The 21515-nt window shown below is 35.2% G+C and overlaps 1 protein-coding gene across 2 annotated transcripts in view; it reads right to left on the reverse strand.

Moving 5' to 3' along the window:
- LOC137647261 (serine-rich adhesin for platelets-like) overlaps window positions 1-21515 on the reverse strand; it is a 61778-nt gene that overhangs the window by 19556 nt on the left and 20707 nt on the right. For both annotated transcript variants that reach the window (XM_068380654.1, XM_068380653.1), the window contains exons 4-9: window positions 20180-20338; window positions 19791-19892; window positions 10607-10802; window positions 10046-10160; window positions 5876-6094; window positions 4141-4244 (exon numbers count right to left, since the gene is read on the reverse strand). In XM_068380654.1, coding sequence (XP_068236755.1) covers window positions 4141-4244; window positions 5876-6094; window positions 10046-10160; window positions 10607-10802; window positions 19791-19892; window positions 20180-20338 — 895 coding nt within the window. The remainder of the gene's footprint in view (window positions 1-4140; window positions 4245-5875; window positions 6095-10045; window positions 10161-10606; window positions 10803-19790; window positions 19893-20179; window positions 20339-21515) is intronic.

Raw genomic sequence — 21515 nt, forward strand, 5'->3', positions numbered from 1 at the left:
TAACCAATTTCATGTCAACACATCAAAATAACCAACATATAAATATTATGAATACTCAAAAGATTAAGAGACTTTCCTTAAATTTAGGCGAATAATCTCACTAATAATGTACAGTACTCAAAATTAATCTAAACAACCTCCCATGCAACATACCTTGGGATTTTCTACTTCAAACAAAAGAGCTGATATTGAAAAAATCTAAAGAAAACTGGATAAAAGCACAAAATAATACTATCTATATTTTCTTTGAAAATTTAGGTAAACAATTCTATTTGTACTTGATTCATTCACTCTTCCTACATGATGAGCTTCATGATTTCAGACCATTTTCGATGATTCAGTTATTTAATAGAGTATAAAGTACTCATGAGAACTTTTAAAGTTATTTAAATACAACCCAAGATTCACATTGGTTCAACTCATTTGGTCTTCATGAAATCTAAATTCTATTCCTGAAGAAGAAAAAGAAGAAGGTGGACTCCCAATTGGCAGGCCGCAGAACAAACACAGGTCTAAGGACCCTGGGTTTTATGCCGTTATGGACTTCTCTTTTCCTATCCATATCTTGCTTACCTAACACCCAGTAGCTAATTAACACATGCATATTCATGGATCATGGTTTCCTAGTAAAGAATCTTTCTTCTTGGGTGTCTACATTGCTTTTTTCAGCTCCTGTTGCTAGCCAAGGATGATTCTACAGTCCATTAGTCATGTTTAAAATTTTACATACAGCTATCTGTAAAAGAACTTCCAGATAATCTCTGTGCAGGATGCTTGGTCTTGCCTATAAGAGGTCAAATTCCAAGCATTATATTTGCAACTTTATGCCTCTTATTCCTAAACTTAGATCTTCTTATCTAACCAAGTCTTTGAGTGAGCTTGGGTGCCCTTCACCAGCAGTGATTTTGGAGGTTTCCCTCCATCACAAACTGTGAGATATTACAAGACCATGGAGTCAACTAATCACTCTCTGGGTGGACTGTCACTGGGATGTTAAAAGTTGGAGCGCTAGCGTTGAAACCACACACGTCGACAGCAGACAATTTTTATCTATTTTAGGGGCTAGACTGTGGTTTAAGGAAAAGCCATGCTTCTCTACTATTCCTTGCTACCATAACCAAAATGACATCCTCTTATTGCGTGGATGATGGAACCGAGGATTTATTAACATGAATAGTGTACAGCATATGATTATTTAGGCATAGGAAATTAATGTCTAAGATTTATGAAGACCTAAGAATTGGCTTAATGTCAATGATGGGTTTGCTATTGATAAATTATCTCTTTTAATCAAAAGAGCTGACATCGAACGTGAATTTCTTCTCAATTTCACAATAACAAATATTTTCAGGTTACATCCTCAAAATGTAGGTACAGGTAAATATAAAAATTTAATTAGAGATGAGAACTTATAGACTAATTTTTAGAATCCAAAATAGAATAAGAGAAAATAATTAACCTTTTAAAAGTCAATTTTGTAAATCATAAAACTATTCTTAAAGATAAGAAGGATTGGCTATCTAAACTATCCATACAGCTCAACAATGCTTACACTGTAATTGGCAACCATATCTATGTCTAATAAATTAGTCCTTCACAGACCATACCTAATTAAAAAAAAAACAAGCAATGGAGAATACACAACAGAGGTGTACAGTTCATCCAACTTACATTAAGAAATATAATGCAAGATTTTAGGACAAAAGAATCCTCTTCAACAAGCATATAGGCTATACAACAATATACTTTCATTACCTATTTGCACAAGATATTCTCTGAAAATAAAAAATAACTAAGACTTCTAAAAGCGGGAATTTAGCTTTTTTCGAAAGAAACTTAGAACCACGAATGATTACGTACAATGTCAGATAAGAGAGAACGAGTGGTTTTCCAGTTTTGGAAATCATTGAATAAGCCTGGAATATCTGAAAGTACACACTGATTTTTAGTCCAAGAAGGATTAGACAGTCAGAGATAAACTTAAAGATAAATAAATGGAACACTTACAAGATAGATTTAGTATGAAGGAATCTTATATTTGAAGCATGGGGAGCCACAATCTATATCCACCTTTTATAGGAAGTTGCAAAATTCTTTATAGCCAAAACTTATTAAGCACATACAAACTGCAGAAGCTTTGACACAGCCACCCGAATGTTCCAACACACTATCATTCGTTCATTTTCAGCAGCAACACTCACATCCCAATTACAGAGTACAGTAATAAAAATACAATGAATCTAAAAAATTTTTGCTACCAATTCAAAAGTTAAGGTTTAAATAATTTCACCTCCAAAACTCCAAATGGCCATAAAAAAAGAAAATAATTCATGACATTCATCATGATTTAACCATTTAACATACAGTAATAAAAAATGAAGCAAAAATATGACATCAAATTTGGTCTCAGAATTTACAACAATTCCCAGTGCATCTCAAAATCTGATCTCGACTGCCTAGTTTCTGAAATCAAAACTGAACTACAACAATCCTTAGTCTTATACACAGGGACACAATTATGAATTTGAATGATTGATAGTGTATATATCTATCATAAACTAACAAACAGGACACTATGGTGGGGTTAAAAATTTGAAAACATGCTCAATGAAAAGGGGGGATTCAAAAATTCTAAATAATTTCTAAGTTTAATAACAACATACAACCTCTTAATTTACGTACACTTTACTGCCCAATAAATTATGGTATTTGATAGAGAGTTGAGTCACCACTGTGAGAAATTTTAAAGTTTTCCTTTCTAGTGAGAGTTCTCCAACAGAGTAAGTACTGTGAATAATGGCTTAACAGCCAGTCATTGCTACCGAAAAATAGATTCAGTAAATTTTAAGCATTTTCAATTATTCAGTGACTATTTATACAACACCGTAAAACGTACTTATTTGTAAATCTACAGTGAAAGAGTTAATGTAATTTCCATAAACGCATAAGACAGCTATTCCTCTATCTGCATCTTCTGTTATATTATCAATGTTATTACTAGCTAAGCTACAACCCTCGTTGGAAAAGCAGGATACTATAAGCCCAAGGGCTTGAATAGCGAAAAATAACCCAGTGAGGAAAGAAAATAAGGAAATAAATAACCTATATAACAAGGAATGAATAAAGGTTTTTAGCAAAGAAGACTAAATACTTATCTTGCCAGCTGATGATTTGCCACCAACACCTTACTTTACTGGGCAGTACGGTACACATGAAGTAAGGAGTTTGTTCTCTAGAAACACTAAAACTACAATCTTTAAATACAAACTCAATTTTTATTTATTTTCAGGTAACCATTATATTATAGGAAAACTTCATAATACATCTTCAGTCATACAGCACTGTTTTCTTATTTCCAAACTACATTTTACCTTCCTTTCCAAAATTTGCCTATCTTACCACATTCCAACTACATGAGTGAGAACTTATGCCTATTTTTCTCCATTTTGATAGGTTGCTAAATTTTCTCATACATTAAACCCTCATTGACATCTTTGATAGTCATTTTGAAAAAATTCCTTTAGCAAAACTACACCTGACGCACCATTTACATGCTTCCAGACCCCTTAAAGAGAGTTGTTTTTGGCAAAACTACAGCTGATATACCAATAGTCTCTTACCCATCAGATTAATATTTTACACTTGAAACTTTCTGATAATGATCATTCATGATTAGTTCTTTCCTAAGGCACCTCAGAAGCTTTTCAATCGTTTTTTTAATGCCCATTGTAACTAGCTTTTCAGAGGTATAGACTAAAATAATTTCCTACAATAGAAAGACCTACAGTATATAGTTATGATTATATCCATGTAAACATCACCCTTGTTAAGGACCAACGGGGCTATAAACATCTCCTTTTCATTATTATGCAAAGCAACAAAATTTCATAAGTGTTGCACCAACAACTGAAAACTGGAATCATTACCTAATGACTATAATCTGAAATGCCTAAGGATTCAGGAAGATCTATTAACCTTGAAACCAACTGGTTCATAACAACGAGCTGTTTAACCTATTCAACAAAGATTAAATTTTTGACAGAGGAACAAGAAAATGAAGCACTTGCAGCCAAGCAAAAAATAACATCTAAAGAAGAAAGGCATACAGTACATAGGAAACTGTGACATTAACCGACTAACCCGTATTTCGCCTCATGGAGGAGGAACGCGAAACACTGCGTCTGTGCATGGCTGGTGAATCATGGTGACTACTTGAACGACTGCCACGCCCACTTGATGATTCGCTAAAAAGAAATGAAGCCACATCATTTCCTGTATGCTGTATAATGGACATGCAATTCAGTTACTGCACTCGTTAAAAAAAAATTATACAAACCCCCAATGTTATCTTTTGCTTAATGATGACAAATTAACAAAAATCTTTCATAAATAAGACTACTTTCACAAATCAGTCTCTATCTGAAACACAAAGGTGCAAGTGTAGTTTGCATGCTAAGAAAAAAAAAAAGTCATTCAAAAGAAGGATAAAAAGAATGTAAAGACAGAAATAAACCATGAATAAAATATAAAAATGCTGGTCATAAATAAAACATGAAATGTGAATACGAATACTGTATATATCCATTATACATATAAACACAAAACAGTATGGCAAAAAATATATAAATATCTATGTCATAATCTTTAAATATTTCAAACCAAATAATAATCTTTTCCTTATGTTTACCAATTACATAGAATATTTACGAAATAATGGAAAAAAATGTTCTTGAAGTTTTTCTTTTCTAATAGAGTTAAAAATTCTTCCAATCTGTATCATGAATGTAAACCACTTATTTTCCTAGATGAACATAAGACTTCTGGGACCAGAATTAAAATACAGTAACAAGACGCAATACTCATGGATTGTCTTGAATCATCATATGAGGGAGGGTGTACTCTTTAATGAAGAGCACCTTATTATTCATCATCATTGATAACATTCTCATGCATTATTTTCTATTCGTAGGCTTAAAAGTAAAAGTCCTCTCTACCATCTTGTGTATTTTTTACTTGAATTTCAATCTGGTCTATATCTTTAACTAAACCCATTTTCTGAAATTTTCAAGGCCGGTCGTTGTCATGCTAGCATCTGTCTTTTTCTAACCGCCCCTCTCAGTTCACCGAGAAGCCACTTTGACAGAAACTTGCTGGCCGGATGAAAGGGGAAGTATAACTCAAAAGAACTCCAATTTTTTTTCCTACACAGCACTACTGTACAGTACTCTTTGGGATCCCTCCCAACAAAACCCGGCAAGGTTGAAATGGATGAGCAAGGTAATAGCCGTGCAGTATTATGAAAGAAAGTAAGTTTCGCCCATTTCTTTTTATGAGGGTTAGATTTTGCACGTGTCACAAAATTCCAGACCAGCTAGCCTACAAGTGCAATCTAGATCTATACAAATCTAGGAGTTTTCATGAGCTTCTACCAACACGTTTGAAATTAAGAAAAATACCCTTTTAAACACAATAGAATAACCTATCACCACTAACAGCATGGACATCTCCATGCTCATGTTCTACAAAAGAGTAGAAAAATAAAAAGTGCAAAAAATTTGATTCTACAAATAAAAATATGTATGAGAATATTAAAAACATTGGTAATTTGTCATAAATCTAAAAAAAAAAAAGAGAGAGAGAGAGAGAGAGAGAGAGAGAGAGAGAGAGAGAGAGAAGAGAGAGAGAGGAGAGAGAGAGAGAGAGAGAGAGAGAGAGAGAGAGAGAACTGCGCAATACATGCAAAGCCATACCAACCAAAAATAAGCTCTGTGAATCACCTTAATTGGTAGAGGTCAATTAAATCAGCAAGAAACAAACACACACTTTTTAAGAAGCAATTTCTGCATGCATAGTGCTGTTGTTTCAGTGTCCACACCTGTTGTCCTGCCCATTGACTGCGTGTCTGAGGTCATGCTGGTGTTGTTTAGCCAGTTGTAAGATCTTGGCCAACTTATCATCATCATCGGGAAGATCAGCCCCTCCCCATCCACCACCAGCCAGGCACACCCCAGACAAGTACTGAACTAACGGTGCATGCTCTCCTACCTGGAAACCCCGTCCTTTCCCTTGAGAGTACAACCACTCGGCTTTGAGGCTGGGAAAACAAAACTTGCTTTAGTCATCGTTTAGCTCTTTATTTTCAAGGACAACTTAAAAACTATAAACACACTTGATTAAAAAACCTTACTTGTTACTCTTGAACAAATAAACACTGCTTGGAGGCTGTGAAATTAACTCTTGCTTTAGCAATAAAGTACCTCAGTTTCTTGATTCCTTAAGAACCTTTTAAAACATCCATTATTCTCAATGAGTAAAATTTAAAATTTGGAAGACTATTTGTTTCTTTCTAAAATACAAACCCAGTTCATTTACTGTATTAGGATATCTCTTTTTGGCAGAAGATTAAATGGCCATAGAAGCTTGGTAATATATTTGATCAGCTGTAGCTGGTGAGTGGGAGAAGTTTAGGCCTCTTACCTGAGCACTCGCCAATCAGTTCTCTTTTCAGGACAAGAAAAACAGGCTGGTTTGAGCCAGGACTTATAAATGACTTAAGAGTTTGTGTTCAATAATTTCCCAGAATTGCTCCAACGAGGATACACACTTTTATGTTCATACCTACCCAGAAAAGTTAGCTTCCTCTTTACATATGTGAGCAAGGACAGGATGACTCCTGACACCATCTATACAGCCCGATACACGGAGAGCAAGGCTGACAATGTACCAGGGTTCCATGTTTGAGTATGCCACGTATGTGGCTTTATCTCAGATGCCAACAAAGCCTGTCTTCATGAGTGATAAAATTATACTAACTTGGAACCTAGCATAAGTCATGAGGTCCCTGACGTATATGCTTTACCAAACATCTTCCCTCTGGTTTAAATGGAAAAAGGAAGGAGCAGCAAATCTTTGACAAATGGCTACATTACAACAGATTTGTGTTGGGTAACATCTAAATATTGTCCCGCCAGCAAGAAAACAGCCTGCGACTGCAAAATGATAACAAAGACGACCAGTCATTACCAGTCATCCAACTTTTTACTTCTATAATTCTTAGATGAAATGCTTTTCCATGAAACTGGAATTATTTCTGTTATGTGTTCCGAAATATGCGATTTTCCATTTATGTGGGTCCATTTATCAACCAAATTCTTGCATAGTTCGGGACCCTACTGTATTTATACAAATCTGACATAAGCCACTCCTTGCGAGCATAAAGGTAGAGGAGACTTACATAACTAAAAAGTACACAATTCCAACACATGTATTGAAAGCTTACAATATTCATTATTAGATGTTATTTTCTGTTTTAAAGACAAAATACTGTCATTCCTAGAATATATAAAAATATATTCAACGTCATCTTGTGTTTGTTGTGCGTCCGTTTTAATGCTGTCCATGGGAGACCATGTTTTTGCGACCAGAACATCTCTGCGGGACTCTGGATAAGGGTTCTTACAATACCTGCCCCAAATAAGAGACTTGAGCAACTAAAGTGTTATCCGGGATGTTGTAACACTAATTCTTAAATGGGTATTGAACGAAAATTTTCATTTTTCAAATGTTCAACTTATTCTAAAAAAATATTTTTTTTATTTATATTTGTGTACCTCTCATTTACCCTTTAAATTGTCTTATATTTTCTCTTTCATTTCAGGTTTGTGCAACACCATACTCAGTAGGGAACTAGTATAACTCGAATACTATTCACAAGCATGGCACTGAGAATGTGGTTGTCCTGTGGAAGGTATGTTGGTGGAGTTGCCGATAAGACCGTGATCCCTTATTCCAATGTAACTATCCTTTTCTACATATTGTTGAAAAATGCATTTGGGGAGTTGATTTAACACTACCAGACCCAAAACTATTGTAGTGGCAATACTTAGTGTGTATGAATACTTATACAGTATCTTGTTGGCATTCTAAACCAGCCTTGTTATTTACATTCTTTTTTAATGATGTGCTTACTAAGGTTCTCATCTTTCTTATTTTTGTGAGATTTGTTTAATTTACTTTACTCTGTTGCGGGTCTTAAATGATAGGTAAGTGGACCAGTCAGTGAACTGGTTATCGTCAAGTGTTTAATGGTATTTTAATTTTTCTTTTTATTATATTAATGTGATATGGACTTTTTGTTAATTTTGCTTAAAAAAAGATTCTAATTAATAATTTATTTAATTTACTCTTCTAATAACCAGACCCAGATTTCTCAATCATGTAATATCTTGTAGCACTACGACAGCACTGTTCATATAGGAAAATTTTTTATGAAGTAAATGTAGCTATGACTGAAAAAGTCATTACAATGACAACAATTTTAATGAATGTTAATGTCAAAATACACATTTACAGATAAACTAAGAAATTATTCATGCCGTAATTAAATAAGAAACGATAGTTTTTACATTGATTACAAGCGAAGAGAGCTAAGACAACCAGCAGGGATGCAGAAAACACATCCTTACTCAGTGATGAGTGAAAGAGAACTGATAGAAAACAAACTCATATGAGGGAGGGTGCCCCCTTCCCACTCACCAGCTACTGCTAGTTGAGTATCTTATTACCAAATTCTAGAACCATTCCAGATTTTGCCTAAAGATATCCATGTAAGACACAAGGGTCTGTATTGTGTGTGTGTGTGTGTGTGTTTGTGATTATCATTCTGTATCTTTGCTATTATTGTATTAGAACATTACCGATTTAAAACTAAAAAAGGAAATATAACTTCTAAGGAACCAAGAACTGATAACCGTTTTTGTATCTAAAATAAATAAACTATTCAGGATCTATACATCTAATAAATAGTGAATTTCACAAGTTATGTTGCAGCTTCATTATCATCACAAATATCAAATACTAACATAAAAAGGTCTGGATTACTCATCAAAACTCTCTTAGTAATTGCAAGGAGGAATTACTAATACATGAAAGGCAAATACTTGAGCAAGGTAAAGCAAAACTGAACAGGCAAGTAAAATGATACCAAAGGTAACAGATGAAGAAAGCAATGCAGCTAGGACTGAAAGGATGCAGCATACAACCTTTTTTCATAATCTACAGTGTGCTGCAAAAGGCACATTCAGTGGTATGGTGTACTTTTCTAGTCCTACTCTTATTAGGTTTGTGAAAGTTGAGGTATTAATAAAGGAAAATTTTCCATTTATAATACATTGTGCCATGGATCCTCTCTGAATCCATAACTCTTTGGCCCGGGTACGGATACGGTGTTTCAAAGGGTATGGAGTCAGTAACCTTGAGTATAATTTTTGCAATTAAAATGCGCTGTGTAGCATCAGCACAAAGTAGAAAGGAGATTAAAGGAGGGAAAGGGTTTATGGAAGACAAAGGATTGTAGCATGAACAAGGGGAAAAGGAATTTGATTAAAAACCAAACAGAAGTTAGTTTACAGGGAAAGACAATAAAAATGAGGGGGTAGATTCAGATACTTAAGACTGACACTGACACAGGAGATAACACACCAGCATTCAGGCCGGGTGGAAAAAAAATGCTATCAGAGAATGTGTTAAGGGATTGAGACAAGGGTGATAAATTACAGTGAGAAAAGTTGGATATGGATGACAAGAGAATATGTGGAATAATCAAGACAAGAAATACAGCATAATAAATACAAGAACAATAAAGGTGGGGAAAATATCAGAGAAGAGAACAGATAACAGACTATGATCCCATTATGAGATTAAGATTATGGAAGAGAAGCATTGGATGTGGATGGGAAGGAGGAGGAGATCAATATAGAGATGGATGGGCAAAATCCAGGATGACTTAAGAGAAAAAAGCTTAACAGGGATGAGGATGGAAGCTAATCAAATATATAGACCACAAGTAAAATATGGGAAAAGTAAAGAAAGCAATCTACATGAAATCAAGTTTCTGAATATAAAGATCAGAAACTAAAACTGGTAAGCTAAACATGAAGCAAGACATAATGAAGGGAGGTATGAGTAAATGTATCTAAAAAAATTACTTTTAGCAGTAATCTTTAAAGGGGGTAAACAAAGAATACAATATACTTAATTAACCTACCTCTCTTTTGGTGAAACTTTGTAACCATCCAAGACCTTTAAATTAAGGCACCAATTAATAACATACGGTCGATAATCGAAAGCAAGTAGAGGCCCCATTGGTGCTCCTAGCTCATCTGAAATGCAGATTGAAATATTCATGTTATACTTTAGGAGGGGACATTATACAATTAAATCTTTATCAGAAACAAAAATTCATAAAAAATTTTGTAATCAAAATTGCCTTTCATTTAGAAAAAAATATCAAGCAAGCAAAAATTCCAACTAGATATAAATAACAAAATGCTTATTATATTCATTAGCCTCTTCAAAAAATTAATAAAATATAGATGCCAATTTTCTTTATCAAAAGTCAAATTTCTAAACTGGTGTAGTATAAAAAAAAATATGCATTTTAGTCAGGAAAAAACAACAATACTGACATAAAATATAACCAACCTCTATGCTACTCTAGACTAATTCTGAAATGAGCAAGCTTTTTAGTCTACTCAGCCAAAACAACTAAAAAAAAAAGAAAGTATTAAATCAAAATCACTCCCTTTATCTGCTAACGCTCACTGACCTGTTGGTTGCAGAGGGTCCAAACACGGATTGTTTAAAATTGTGACCTGTTCTAAATGATTCAAGTGTGAAAGATTTGAGAGGTCATTCAAATCAGCCAATTGATTATCCGACAGTGTTAGAATAATTAGTCCCGGTGGTAAATATTTGTTACACCGGTATAACGTTGTAATTCGGTTGCGATGAAGAAATAATTCCTGTGAGGAGAGAGGTCACATTTAGTTTTAAAGATTAGTTTTGGTTTCATTTCAACCACTATTGATTGCTATAGCATACAAGTATCAACCTGTAATTTTATAATGACAACTGTTACTGCAATACTTGATACAATTGAATAATTCTTCTAAATATTTATGTCTTTAATCTTTACCTTTCATGAAACCGATGTAAGAACAGAAATAAATACAGTACCCATGTATTCATAAACCACACATTCTTTCAATATCGACAGTAATGTACAAAATTTCAGTGAAATCACTGCATCCTAACTTAAATATTCCATGTTTGAAAAGGGCTTTAAATGTTTCGCATCCTTTAAGGGGACAAGTTAACATCCCAAGTGTCATAAAGTAGATGCTGGTAATCATAAGGAGTGCTTACAATAATTGGCTCTAAAATATCTGTCGGATAATTTGCAAGGTGATTCAAAATCTTGATGGTTTACAATCAATGTACACTTTGCAAGTGATTTGAACACAGCATTTCAAATATAATAAACAAATCAAATATTCATATTTTATTCATTAAATTTAAAAATATCTGGTTAAAAATGTATTGCCTTACGAAATAGAAGTCAAAATTATACTAATATCCCAATCACTACCAAACAGCAAACTAATCAAACATATAAACAGAAAATGAAAACAATGCATGAGTAAATAAAATTAATAAAAAATACTCAAAAGAGAAAGGAATAACTATTAAATTTGTAGTTTCTAAAGAATTAGAGTTTATTAAGTTCTACTTATGTTCACTTCATAAAAAAGATGGAATGTAATAATCTAGCATACTACAGTATTTTCTAATTTACTATACATGTAAACAAAACCATCAGTAATGGTAAAAAGACTGGAAAAATTTATATCTTTAGATACACTCCCTATTTCACTAGTTGCTTCACTGTCTACTACAGGAATTTGGAGCTGGTTGACTGATTCAAGATTCTTTGCCACTGGCTTTTGTAGTACTGTAAATACTCTGAAGGAACCAGTGCTTACTAGGTTCAAGATGAGTTGTCAGTCCGTGGCAAAAGGGCGGCAAATAATGCTCCAACAAATGTCTTCGAATACAAAAACAAGAAATCCTAGGCATCTAAACAAGAGTTTACAGTACAACAGAGCAGTCAACTTGAGAACATTACGAGGATATCTGGAGACAGGCAAAATCTCAAAACCGCTGCCACAAGGTGACATGGGTGACTAAAGAGATAGGTAGGATATATGGAGTGGGGTGCAGCCGAAGATCATCCAATAAAATGAATGTTTAGAGACCAAAATCCATCGAGTTCCAGGGCTGGTAAAGTTGTAAATGCCATCATTGGCTATGATAGACAACTATTAAAAATCAAATACTTTCTTACATCTAGGTCTTCCTATACAGTATTCACCTCATTTGTGACATTACCATTCTCCTAATAAAATGTTGATTTGTGCAATCTTAGTTTAATTTTTATCGAAACAAATTAATTCTCAATAACATTATTCATTTTGTTCTGTCCTTGCAAATTCAGTGTGTGATTTTTCTTACATAGTTTTTACTTTGATATATTTTGTTCAATACTGTATCTTTCCATGTATAGTGTAATAATTTTCAGATTTTAAGAGTTCATTTGGCTATTCTTGCTATTTATTAGCAAGAAAACTTTCTTGTAGATCAAATAAGCTGACATGGTATAATAAGCACTGATATCTGCCAGGTCATCAACTTGACTAATCAAATATTTGCAACTTTCCCAAAACTTTCATGGCATGCTCCAGTTACCTTTCTCCTCTATACCTCACAAATTGTATAGCATCTTCTCTCAAAGAAGCAGCTGATGTAATACATTTTCAGCTATTACTTATGTTACAACATGCTGTTTTGTAGTATTTTAGTCGAGTTAATATCTGGTCAACAGTGTCAGTTGTTGGGAAAATGCTGACTACTCATTTGTGAAAGACTCACAAATCCATATATGACACAGCACTTGAATACACTTGTAATGGTTAAACAACATATCGGAATAACTCGGCATTAATACCACCACATTAGCAGATATTTGAAGTCTCATTAACAATAAGTTATGTCTGGCAATGTTTCAAGACTCCATATTACACAGTATTCTAGAAGTTATATTCCAGCTAAACTAAGTTGTGGAAGGATCTTCCCATTCAGGTACTGTACTGTTGTTAAATAGATGGAACCTCAATAGTTCGAACTTGTCGTGAATGTTTTCATGTTTATAAGGCTGACATAAGTCTTTTTATAGTGGCCGCTGTGGCATAAAAATAATTAGAATACAGTAGTGCCAACGTTCACTGCGTGTCGTAAGAGGCGACTAAAAGGTACGGGACCAGGGGTAAGGGAACCCCCTCTCCTGTACTGTACTATATACTCCTGTGAGACATCAAAGAAGTGGAGCTGGGGGGAAAGGGACAGCTCCCCGCACTCTAGTTATGAGTTGTCTGAATGTACGTGGATGTAGCACAATAGAGAGTAAAAGATGTGAGATTGGAAGTATGTTTAGGAATAGAAGGATGGATATATTGGCTTTATGTGAGACAAAGATAAAAGGGAAGGGTGAAATGAAGTTTGGTGAAATAACTGGTAGTGTCTGGGATTGAAAGGAGAAGAGCAAGAGAGGGTGTGGCTTTATTGCTGAGTGAATGGATGACATGTAAAGAAGTGGAATGGAAGGAGATATCATCTGGGTTAATGTGGGTAAGGGTTAGGTTGGGTAGGGAATGTTGGGCTTTTGTTAGCACGTATGGGACAGGTTGTGAGAAAAGTGAAGAAGAGCGGAATGAGTTCTGGAATGAATTAACTAGGTGTGTAGAAGGACTGGGTAGAAGGAATTATGTAGTTGTCATGGGTGACTTAAATGCTAGAGTGGGCGCTGGAGATAGAAGGTGTCATTGGGAAGTATGGTGTACCAGGTGAAAATGAGAGTGGTGAGAAACTGGTAGATATGTGTTGAGCAAGAGATGGTGATAAGCTCTAGCTTTTTCAAAAAGAAAGATAAAAACAAATATATGGGTAAGAATGGCAAATGGAAGTGGTAGAAAGGGGGTTAATGGATTATGTGTTGATAACTAAAAGAATGTTTGGAAGATTGAAAGACATGCACGTGTTTAGGGGTATGGCTAACAGTATGTCTGATTATTTTTTGGTGGAAGGAAAATTAGTTGTAGCAAAAGAGTGAAAGAATAGAGTGGGGGGGATGTAAAAGGGAGCTAGTGAGGGTTGAAGAGCTAATAAAACCGGAGGTAAAACGTGAATATCAAGAAAGGTTGAAAATGGCAGATGACGGAGTGAAAGTAAGAGAAACTGGTAATTTAGAGGAGTAGAAGAAGTTGGTAAAAGAAAATTTTGTTGGGTTGTAAGTGATGTGTGTGGCAAGAAGTTTGTTGGAGGCAGCATGAGGAAGGGCAGTGAATGGTGGAATGAAGGAGTGAAAGTAAAAGTGGAAGAGAAAAAGAGGGCATTTGAAGAATGGCTGCAGAGTAATAGTGTAGAGAAGTATGAAAGATATAGAGAGAAAAATGTGGAAGTAAAGCGCAAGGTAACTGAGGGAAAGAGGGCGGCTGACCTGAGGTCGGGTCAGGATTTAGGTTGTTCATATGAAGAGTATAAGAAGTAGTTTTGGAAAGAAGTGAAGAGAGCAAGGAAGGCTGGTTCGAGAATTGAAGAGACAGTGAAAGATGGAAATGGAAGGTTGTTAAAAGGAGAGAAGGCAATGAAAAGGTGGGCGGAATATTTTGAAAGTTTACTGAATGTTGAGGATAATAAAGAGGCAGATATAATTGCTGTTGCAGGTGATGAGGTGACGGTGATGGGAGATGAGAATGAGAGAGAGATTACAAGAGAGGAAGTGAGGAGAGCACTAGATGAAACGAGAGTAGGAAAAGCATCTGGTATAGATGGTGTGAGAGCTGAGTTTTTGAAGGAAGGGGGTGTGACTGTGCTTGAATGGTTGGTGAGATTGTTTAATGTGTTTTGTGTTGTCAATGGTTCCTGTAGATTGGTTGTATTGTACCACTATAAAAGATTAAGGGAGACGTGCATGAGTGTTGTAATTCAAGGGGTATTAGTTTGTTGAGAGTAGTTGGAAAAGTGTATGGTAGAGTAGTGATTAATAGGATTAAGGGTAAAAGAGAATGCAATCTTAAAAGTACAGGGGGGTTTTAGAAGAGGTAGGGGATGTATGAATCAGATTTTTACAGTTAGGCAGATATGCAAGAAATATTTAGCAAAAGGTAAGGAGGTGTATGTTGCATTTATGGATCTGGAGAAAGCATATGATAAGAGTTGATAGGGAAGCAAAGTGAAATGTGATGAGGTTATATGGAATTGGTGGAAGGTTGTTGCAAACAGTGAAAAGTTTCTACAAAAGTAGTAAAGCATGTGTTAGGATAGGAAATGAAGTGATCAATTGGTTTTCTGTGAGAGTGGGGCTGAGACAGGGATGTGTGAGGTCGCCATGGTTGTTTAACTTGTACAGTAGGGTCCCGAATTAAGCGTGTTCGAATTACACGATTCCCCTTTTCCGCGATCGCTATTTTTCAAAAATAAATTTTCTGTATCTGCGAGGCTGTTCAAAGTACGCGAGTCAAGCACTACAAAATGTATCAAATCTATTGTCTTTTTAAGTATATTGGTAGCCCTAAATACGGTGATTTATAATAAATGTTACAAAACAATATCAACATTACATTTCATTAACATAATTTCATAATGAATAGCCTATTTAAGGATAAAATTCCACATCAACAATGAAATCAACTGTTAACTGTGCGAGTCCAGCTGACAAAATGTAAACAGAAATGTGGTTACGTTCTCGGCAATCTTTATCTTTCTCCAACCTTACGATAATTGTAATGGTAGTGTTAATGATGGTATATTAAAGCATTATTTTTGTTTAGTACAGTATATTTAAAAGCCTTATTTTTCCCTCTGGGCGTTCAAGGTTTTCACGAGTAGACTGGGTTCGTTTATCGGCAGTGAATAGCCTAAACTTCGGTAACGAGTCGTCAATATTTTGTCATATTTTAAACAGTATACATTTGATTTGCAAACATTGGTTTTGTAGAGTAGACGGTAAAATAAAATCTAGAGAGAGAGAGAGAGAGAGAGAGAGAGAGAGAGAGAGAGAGAGAGAGAGAGATTTGATGGCAGAAATCCCTCTCTCTCTCTCTCTCTCTCTCTCTCTCTCTCTCTCTCTCTCTCTCTCTCTCTCTCTCTCTCTCTCTCTCTCTCTCTCTCGTAAGAAATAAAACCATAGTTCACATATGGCAACTTGAGTTTAAGAATGAAATTAACATGAATATTGTTAGTTGTGGCGATCAATTCCTCGCTCCAGGGGGTACACGAAACAAAAACACGACATTCAATTACAACAGCTGATTCTCTCTCTCTCTCTCTCTCTCTCTCGTTATACAATACTTACAAATAGATGAAGAAACCAAAATCGTTTTCTTGAAGTGTTAATTAAATACAAAACGAAAAAATTATACCGTGTATACATCCATTTATATCATAGCTTAAAATACGGTAACCGATTTCGTCCGCAAACCACTATTTTTTAGGAAACACCATTCTATTCCAGAAAATTTTTACTCTTTAAATGTCAATTGCGCTATAATAAAACATGTACTTATGTTGTTAAATTTCGGGTGTGTTTTAAAAATCGAGTATTGCTAACTTCTTTTTGTTTTACTTTTGGCTGTGATCACATCAGCTGATGTCTAGCTTCCGCGCGAATACAATAACAAAGAATTTTTTACACCATTTCTTAACTTATTCAAACCATCTATACAGTTAATATTACATAAACACCAATGTGTTATAACTTATCATATTTATTGTTTAGTACTTTAAAACCATCCCTCTCTCTCTCTCTCTCTCTCTCTCTCTCTCTCTCTCTCTCTCTCTCTCACATCGAACGTTATAGCGGTAACCTAATTGTTCGGTGACTTTAAAAATAGGCCTAGTACTTTCTTCTTTTACCTTTTTTGCATATGGATCCATAATTGAGGTGGGTACAAGTTGACTTATAACTGAAGTTAGGAAAAGTATTTTGGATATGGAAAGGACAATTATCTTTCGTAACAGTTTAGAATTGTCGTAAGTTATCACTCTGTCATCAGCGGCAGTTTGCTATTGTGGATTAAACGCATAAGGAAAAAAAAATTTCCAGCTTTGCTACGAATTTAGGAATTTATATGGATACGGTAAGTAAAATATTTGTAATAACATAATGTTTACTAAATGTTTGTAATATCATTAGTTATGACTTAGATCATGTGTGTTTAATGCATTCGTTTGTTTATTATGATCGAAGATGGAGCGTAAACAAATGGAAGGTTTCCGTTTCAGGCGGCATCATAATGAAAAACATTTCATAAATGGCATTCATTTCATTTATTTGAAAGTTCTAATAAAAAATAATTAGAACATTGGTAATAACAAATTCAACATATAATCTATACTTGGTAAAATTGCTGTCAATTCAAAAACACAGATGTATAAATGCGTCTGTTTCTTCGTTGTGATCAGAGATAAACGTAAACAAAACATTGGTTGTCGTTTTCTATTGTGCTTTTTAGCGTGTTTAGGAAACGCATGATATAAAATCGCCTTTATTTTGATAATTCTGGATTTTCAATCATACAACAAGCTAGTCTATAGAGTGATGGTTTTGCTATTCACCAGTTGTATTATACAATAGATATGACAAACATTAAAATTTGTCTGTATTTTGGGTTGTGTTATAACGGGAAATATATGGTGTTTACACCTATCCTGGTTGTAATTTTAACTATTTTTCAAGTTATTAGAACTTTAAAGTATATTAAATGTTTTATTTATTTACAAGAACAATTTGATATTATAAAGAAATACAGTATAGTACAAAGAAAGTATTGGAAATGGGTAGTAAACACATTTGAATAGGCAAATTGCTGGTTGCCATGGCCGCAATGGAATTATTTCTGTTAGTTGTGTGTTTCGAAATTCGCGATTTTCCATTTACATGAGGTCATTAATCGACCAAATTCTCGCATAATTCGGGACCCTACTGTATGTTGATGGAGTGGTGAGAGAGGTGAATGCTCTGTGCTTGGACGAGGATTGAAACGAGAATGACCATGAATGGGAGGTAAATCAGTTGTTGTTTGCGGATGATACTGTACTGGTTGAAGACGCGGAAGAGAAGCTTGGCCGATTAGTGACAGAATTTGGAAGGGTGTGTAAGAGAAGGAAGTTTAATGTGGGTATGAGTAAGGTAATGAGATGTACGGGAAGGGAAGGTGGTGCGAGGTTGAATGTCATGTTGAATGAAGTTACTTTAGGAGGTGGATCAGTTGAAGTACTTGGGGTGTGTTGTTGCAGCAGATGTACATCATAGAGTGAATGAAGGATGCAAAGTGTTGGGGGCAGTGAAGGGAGCAGTAAATAATAGAGGGTTGGGCATGAATGTAAAAAGAGTTCTGTATGAGAAAGAGATTGTACCAACTGTGATATATGGATGGGAGTTGTGGGGAATGCAAGTGACGGAGAGACAAATTGAATGTGTTTGAGATGAAGCCTCTAAGGAGTATGGCTGGTGTATCTCGAGTAGACAGGGTCAGGAACGAAGTAGTGAGTGTGAGAACAGGTGTAAGAAATGAGTTAGCAGCTAGAGTGGATATGAATGTGTTGAAGTGGTTTGGCCAAGTTGAGAGAATGGAAAATGGTTGTCTGCTAAAGAAGGTGATGAATGCAAGAGTTGATGGGAGAAGTACAAGAAGAAGGCCAAGGTTTGGGTGGATGGATGGAGTGAAGAAAGCTCTGGAGGGTGGGAGGATAGATGTGAGAGGCAAGAGAGCATGCTGGAAATAGGAATGAATGGCGACCGATTGTGACGCAGTTCCGGTAGGCCCTACTGATTCCTCCAGTCACCTTGGATGACCGCGAAGGTAGCAGCAGTAGGGGATTCACCATTATGAAACTTCATCTGTGGTGGAGAACGGGGGAGGGTGGGCTGTGGCACCCTAGCAGTACCAGGGTTGAGTCCCTTGTCAGGCTGGGAGGAACGTAGAGAGGAAAGGTCCCATTTTTTTCATTTATTTGATGCCGGCTACCCCCAAAATTGGGGGAAGTGCCTTGGTATAAGTATGTATGTTAATAAAGATCTATTTTAATGTTGTTACTGTTCTTAAAATATGTTATTTCAATTGTTCATTACTTCTCTTGTCATTTATTTATTTATCTCCCTCACTGAGCTACATTTTCCTAAAGAAACCCATGGACTTATAGCATCCAGCTTTTCCAACTAGGGTCGCAACTTGTTTAATAACAATAATATTAACAACTTTTTATCAATAACATTAAAAAGAAAGCTTCAAGATGAAAATAGTTCAAATAATGTAGATAAACATATAAAATTATCAAGTAGAGTACTACTTATGCCAGGTTAATCATGAAAAGAAGGAAAGGTATGACATCATCTATAGAAAACCATGTTCGGGAAAACTCAACTTCAACTTAATTCACTAAACCAGTTCCTGACCTATTCCACGAACCTGTCAAAGCTAGCAAATCGTCATTTAGCATTTGCAAGACCAAAAAACTATAGAGCTACCCTGAAGAACACCACATAAGATAGGTCTAGTTTTACTAAAAATACCATCCACTACCAACACCCAATCACTTACAAAACTGAATGTGATCAGATACACAGTCTTCAATTCATGAGTAACAATGAGAGTATATTTTTCATATAAGCTCTATATGCCTTTGCTGGTTTCTCACTTATATTTTTGATAAACATATATGCATAATGTGTCAACAATTTGGCTAACTAGCATTCTAACAAGCTTGGAATTTACTTTAACTAGAAATTGATAATTAATCCATATTCTACACAAAAACAGATAATCTGTACAGAAATATATTCATGAGATAAACAAACCCTTAATAAAAATCTGTAAACTGCGGTTCATACTAACCTTAAGACTCTTTAACATAGAAAGGTCATTGATGTGTGAAATATAGTTGCCAGAGAGGTTAAGGTGTTCTAATGTTTTATTATTGCTCAAGCCTTCTATAGTCTGCAAAGATGCAAAAAGAAAAAATCAGATTTCATGAGTAAATATAGAATATGCTATCAATTACTAATACTCATTCCTACATTCTGGTAAAAATGTAGTTTCTACATCATAAAATCATAAAAAATAATACAGATACTTCAGTTTTATTGTTTTAATTTTCTTATTTTGAATTACAAACTAAATACAGTTACCGTGAATGGACGACAATAAAGAAAACAAAAACTTCTGAAAGAATTTAACTCAATTGCAAGTTTTTGAAATGATCAAATGACAAACACTGAACTCACCTTTATCTTATTACCAGCCAAATTAAGATGTATAAGATGTGCTAATTCTCTCATGCCCTCTATCTGCACAATGCTGTTATTCGGAAGATTGAGCACCCGTAAAGAGTACATGCGGGCGAACCAGTACATCCTAACCACTTGGTTGTTGGCAATAGATAACTGGAACAAATAAATATGTTATTTTGATAATAAAATAAATTTTTGAATATACTTACCCGGTGATTATAATAGCTGCAACTCTGTTGCTCGACAGAAAACTCTAAGGTAAAACTCGCCAGCGATCGCTACACAGGTTGCGGGTGTGCCCAACAGCGCCATCTGTCGTCCAGATACCCAGTACTCAATGTAAACAAAGACTCAATTTTCTCCTCGTTCCACTGCGTCTCTATTGGGGAGGAAGGGAGGGTCCTTTAATTTATAATCACCGGGTAAGTATATTCAAAAATTTATTTTATTATCAAAATAACATTTTTCAATATTTAACTTAGCCGGTGATTATAATAGCTGATTCACACTCAGGGGGGTGGGTAGAGACCAGCAATATATGTTTACATTATTATGAGCTAAGAGTTTTTATTTCATTTTAGAAGTTATCAAAATAACAAAAACAAAATAAATAGGTACCTGGTAAGGAAGTCGACTTGAACAATTACTCTGCCTTTTTAAGTACGTCTTCCTTACGGAGCCTCGCGATCCTCTTAGGATGCTGAGCGACCCCTAGGATCTGAAGTATCAAGGGTTGCAACCCATACAACAGGACCTCATCAAAACCCCTAATCTAGGCGCTCTCAAGAAATGACTTTGACCACCCGCCAAATCAACCAGGATGCGAAAGGCTTCTTAGCCTTCCGGACAACCCAAAAAACAACAATAAAAACATTTCAAGAGAAAGATTAAAAGGGTATGGAATTAGGGAATTGTAGTGGTTGAGCCCTCACCCACTACTGCACTCGCTGCTACGAATGGTCCCAGTGTGTAGCAGTTCTTGTAAAGAGACTGGACATCTTTCAAGTAAAATGACGCGAACACTGACTTGCTTCTCCAATAGGTTGCGTCCATTATACTTTGCAGAGATATATTTTGCTTAAAGGCCACGGAAGTTGTTACAGCTCTAACTTCGTGCGTCTTCACCTTAAGCAAAGTTCGGTCTTCCTCACTCAGATGTGAATGAGCTTCTCGTATTAACAATCTGATAAAGTCTGACCAAGCATTCTTTGACAAAGGCAAGGATGGTTTCTTAACTGAACACCATAAAGCTTCAGATTGGCCTTGTAAAGGTTTAGTACGCTTTAAATAGAACTTAAGAGCTCTAACAGGGCATAAGACTCTTTCTAGT

Source organism: Palaemon carinicauda, chromosome 9 (assembly GCF_036898095.1).
Source record: "Palaemon carinicauda isolate YSFRI2023 chromosome 9, ASM3689809v2, whole genome shotgun sequence".
In the NCBI taxonomy this organism is placed as follows: domain Eukaryota; kingdom Metazoa; phylum Arthropoda; class Malacostraca; order Decapoda; family Palaemonidae; genus Palaemon; species Palaemon carinicauda.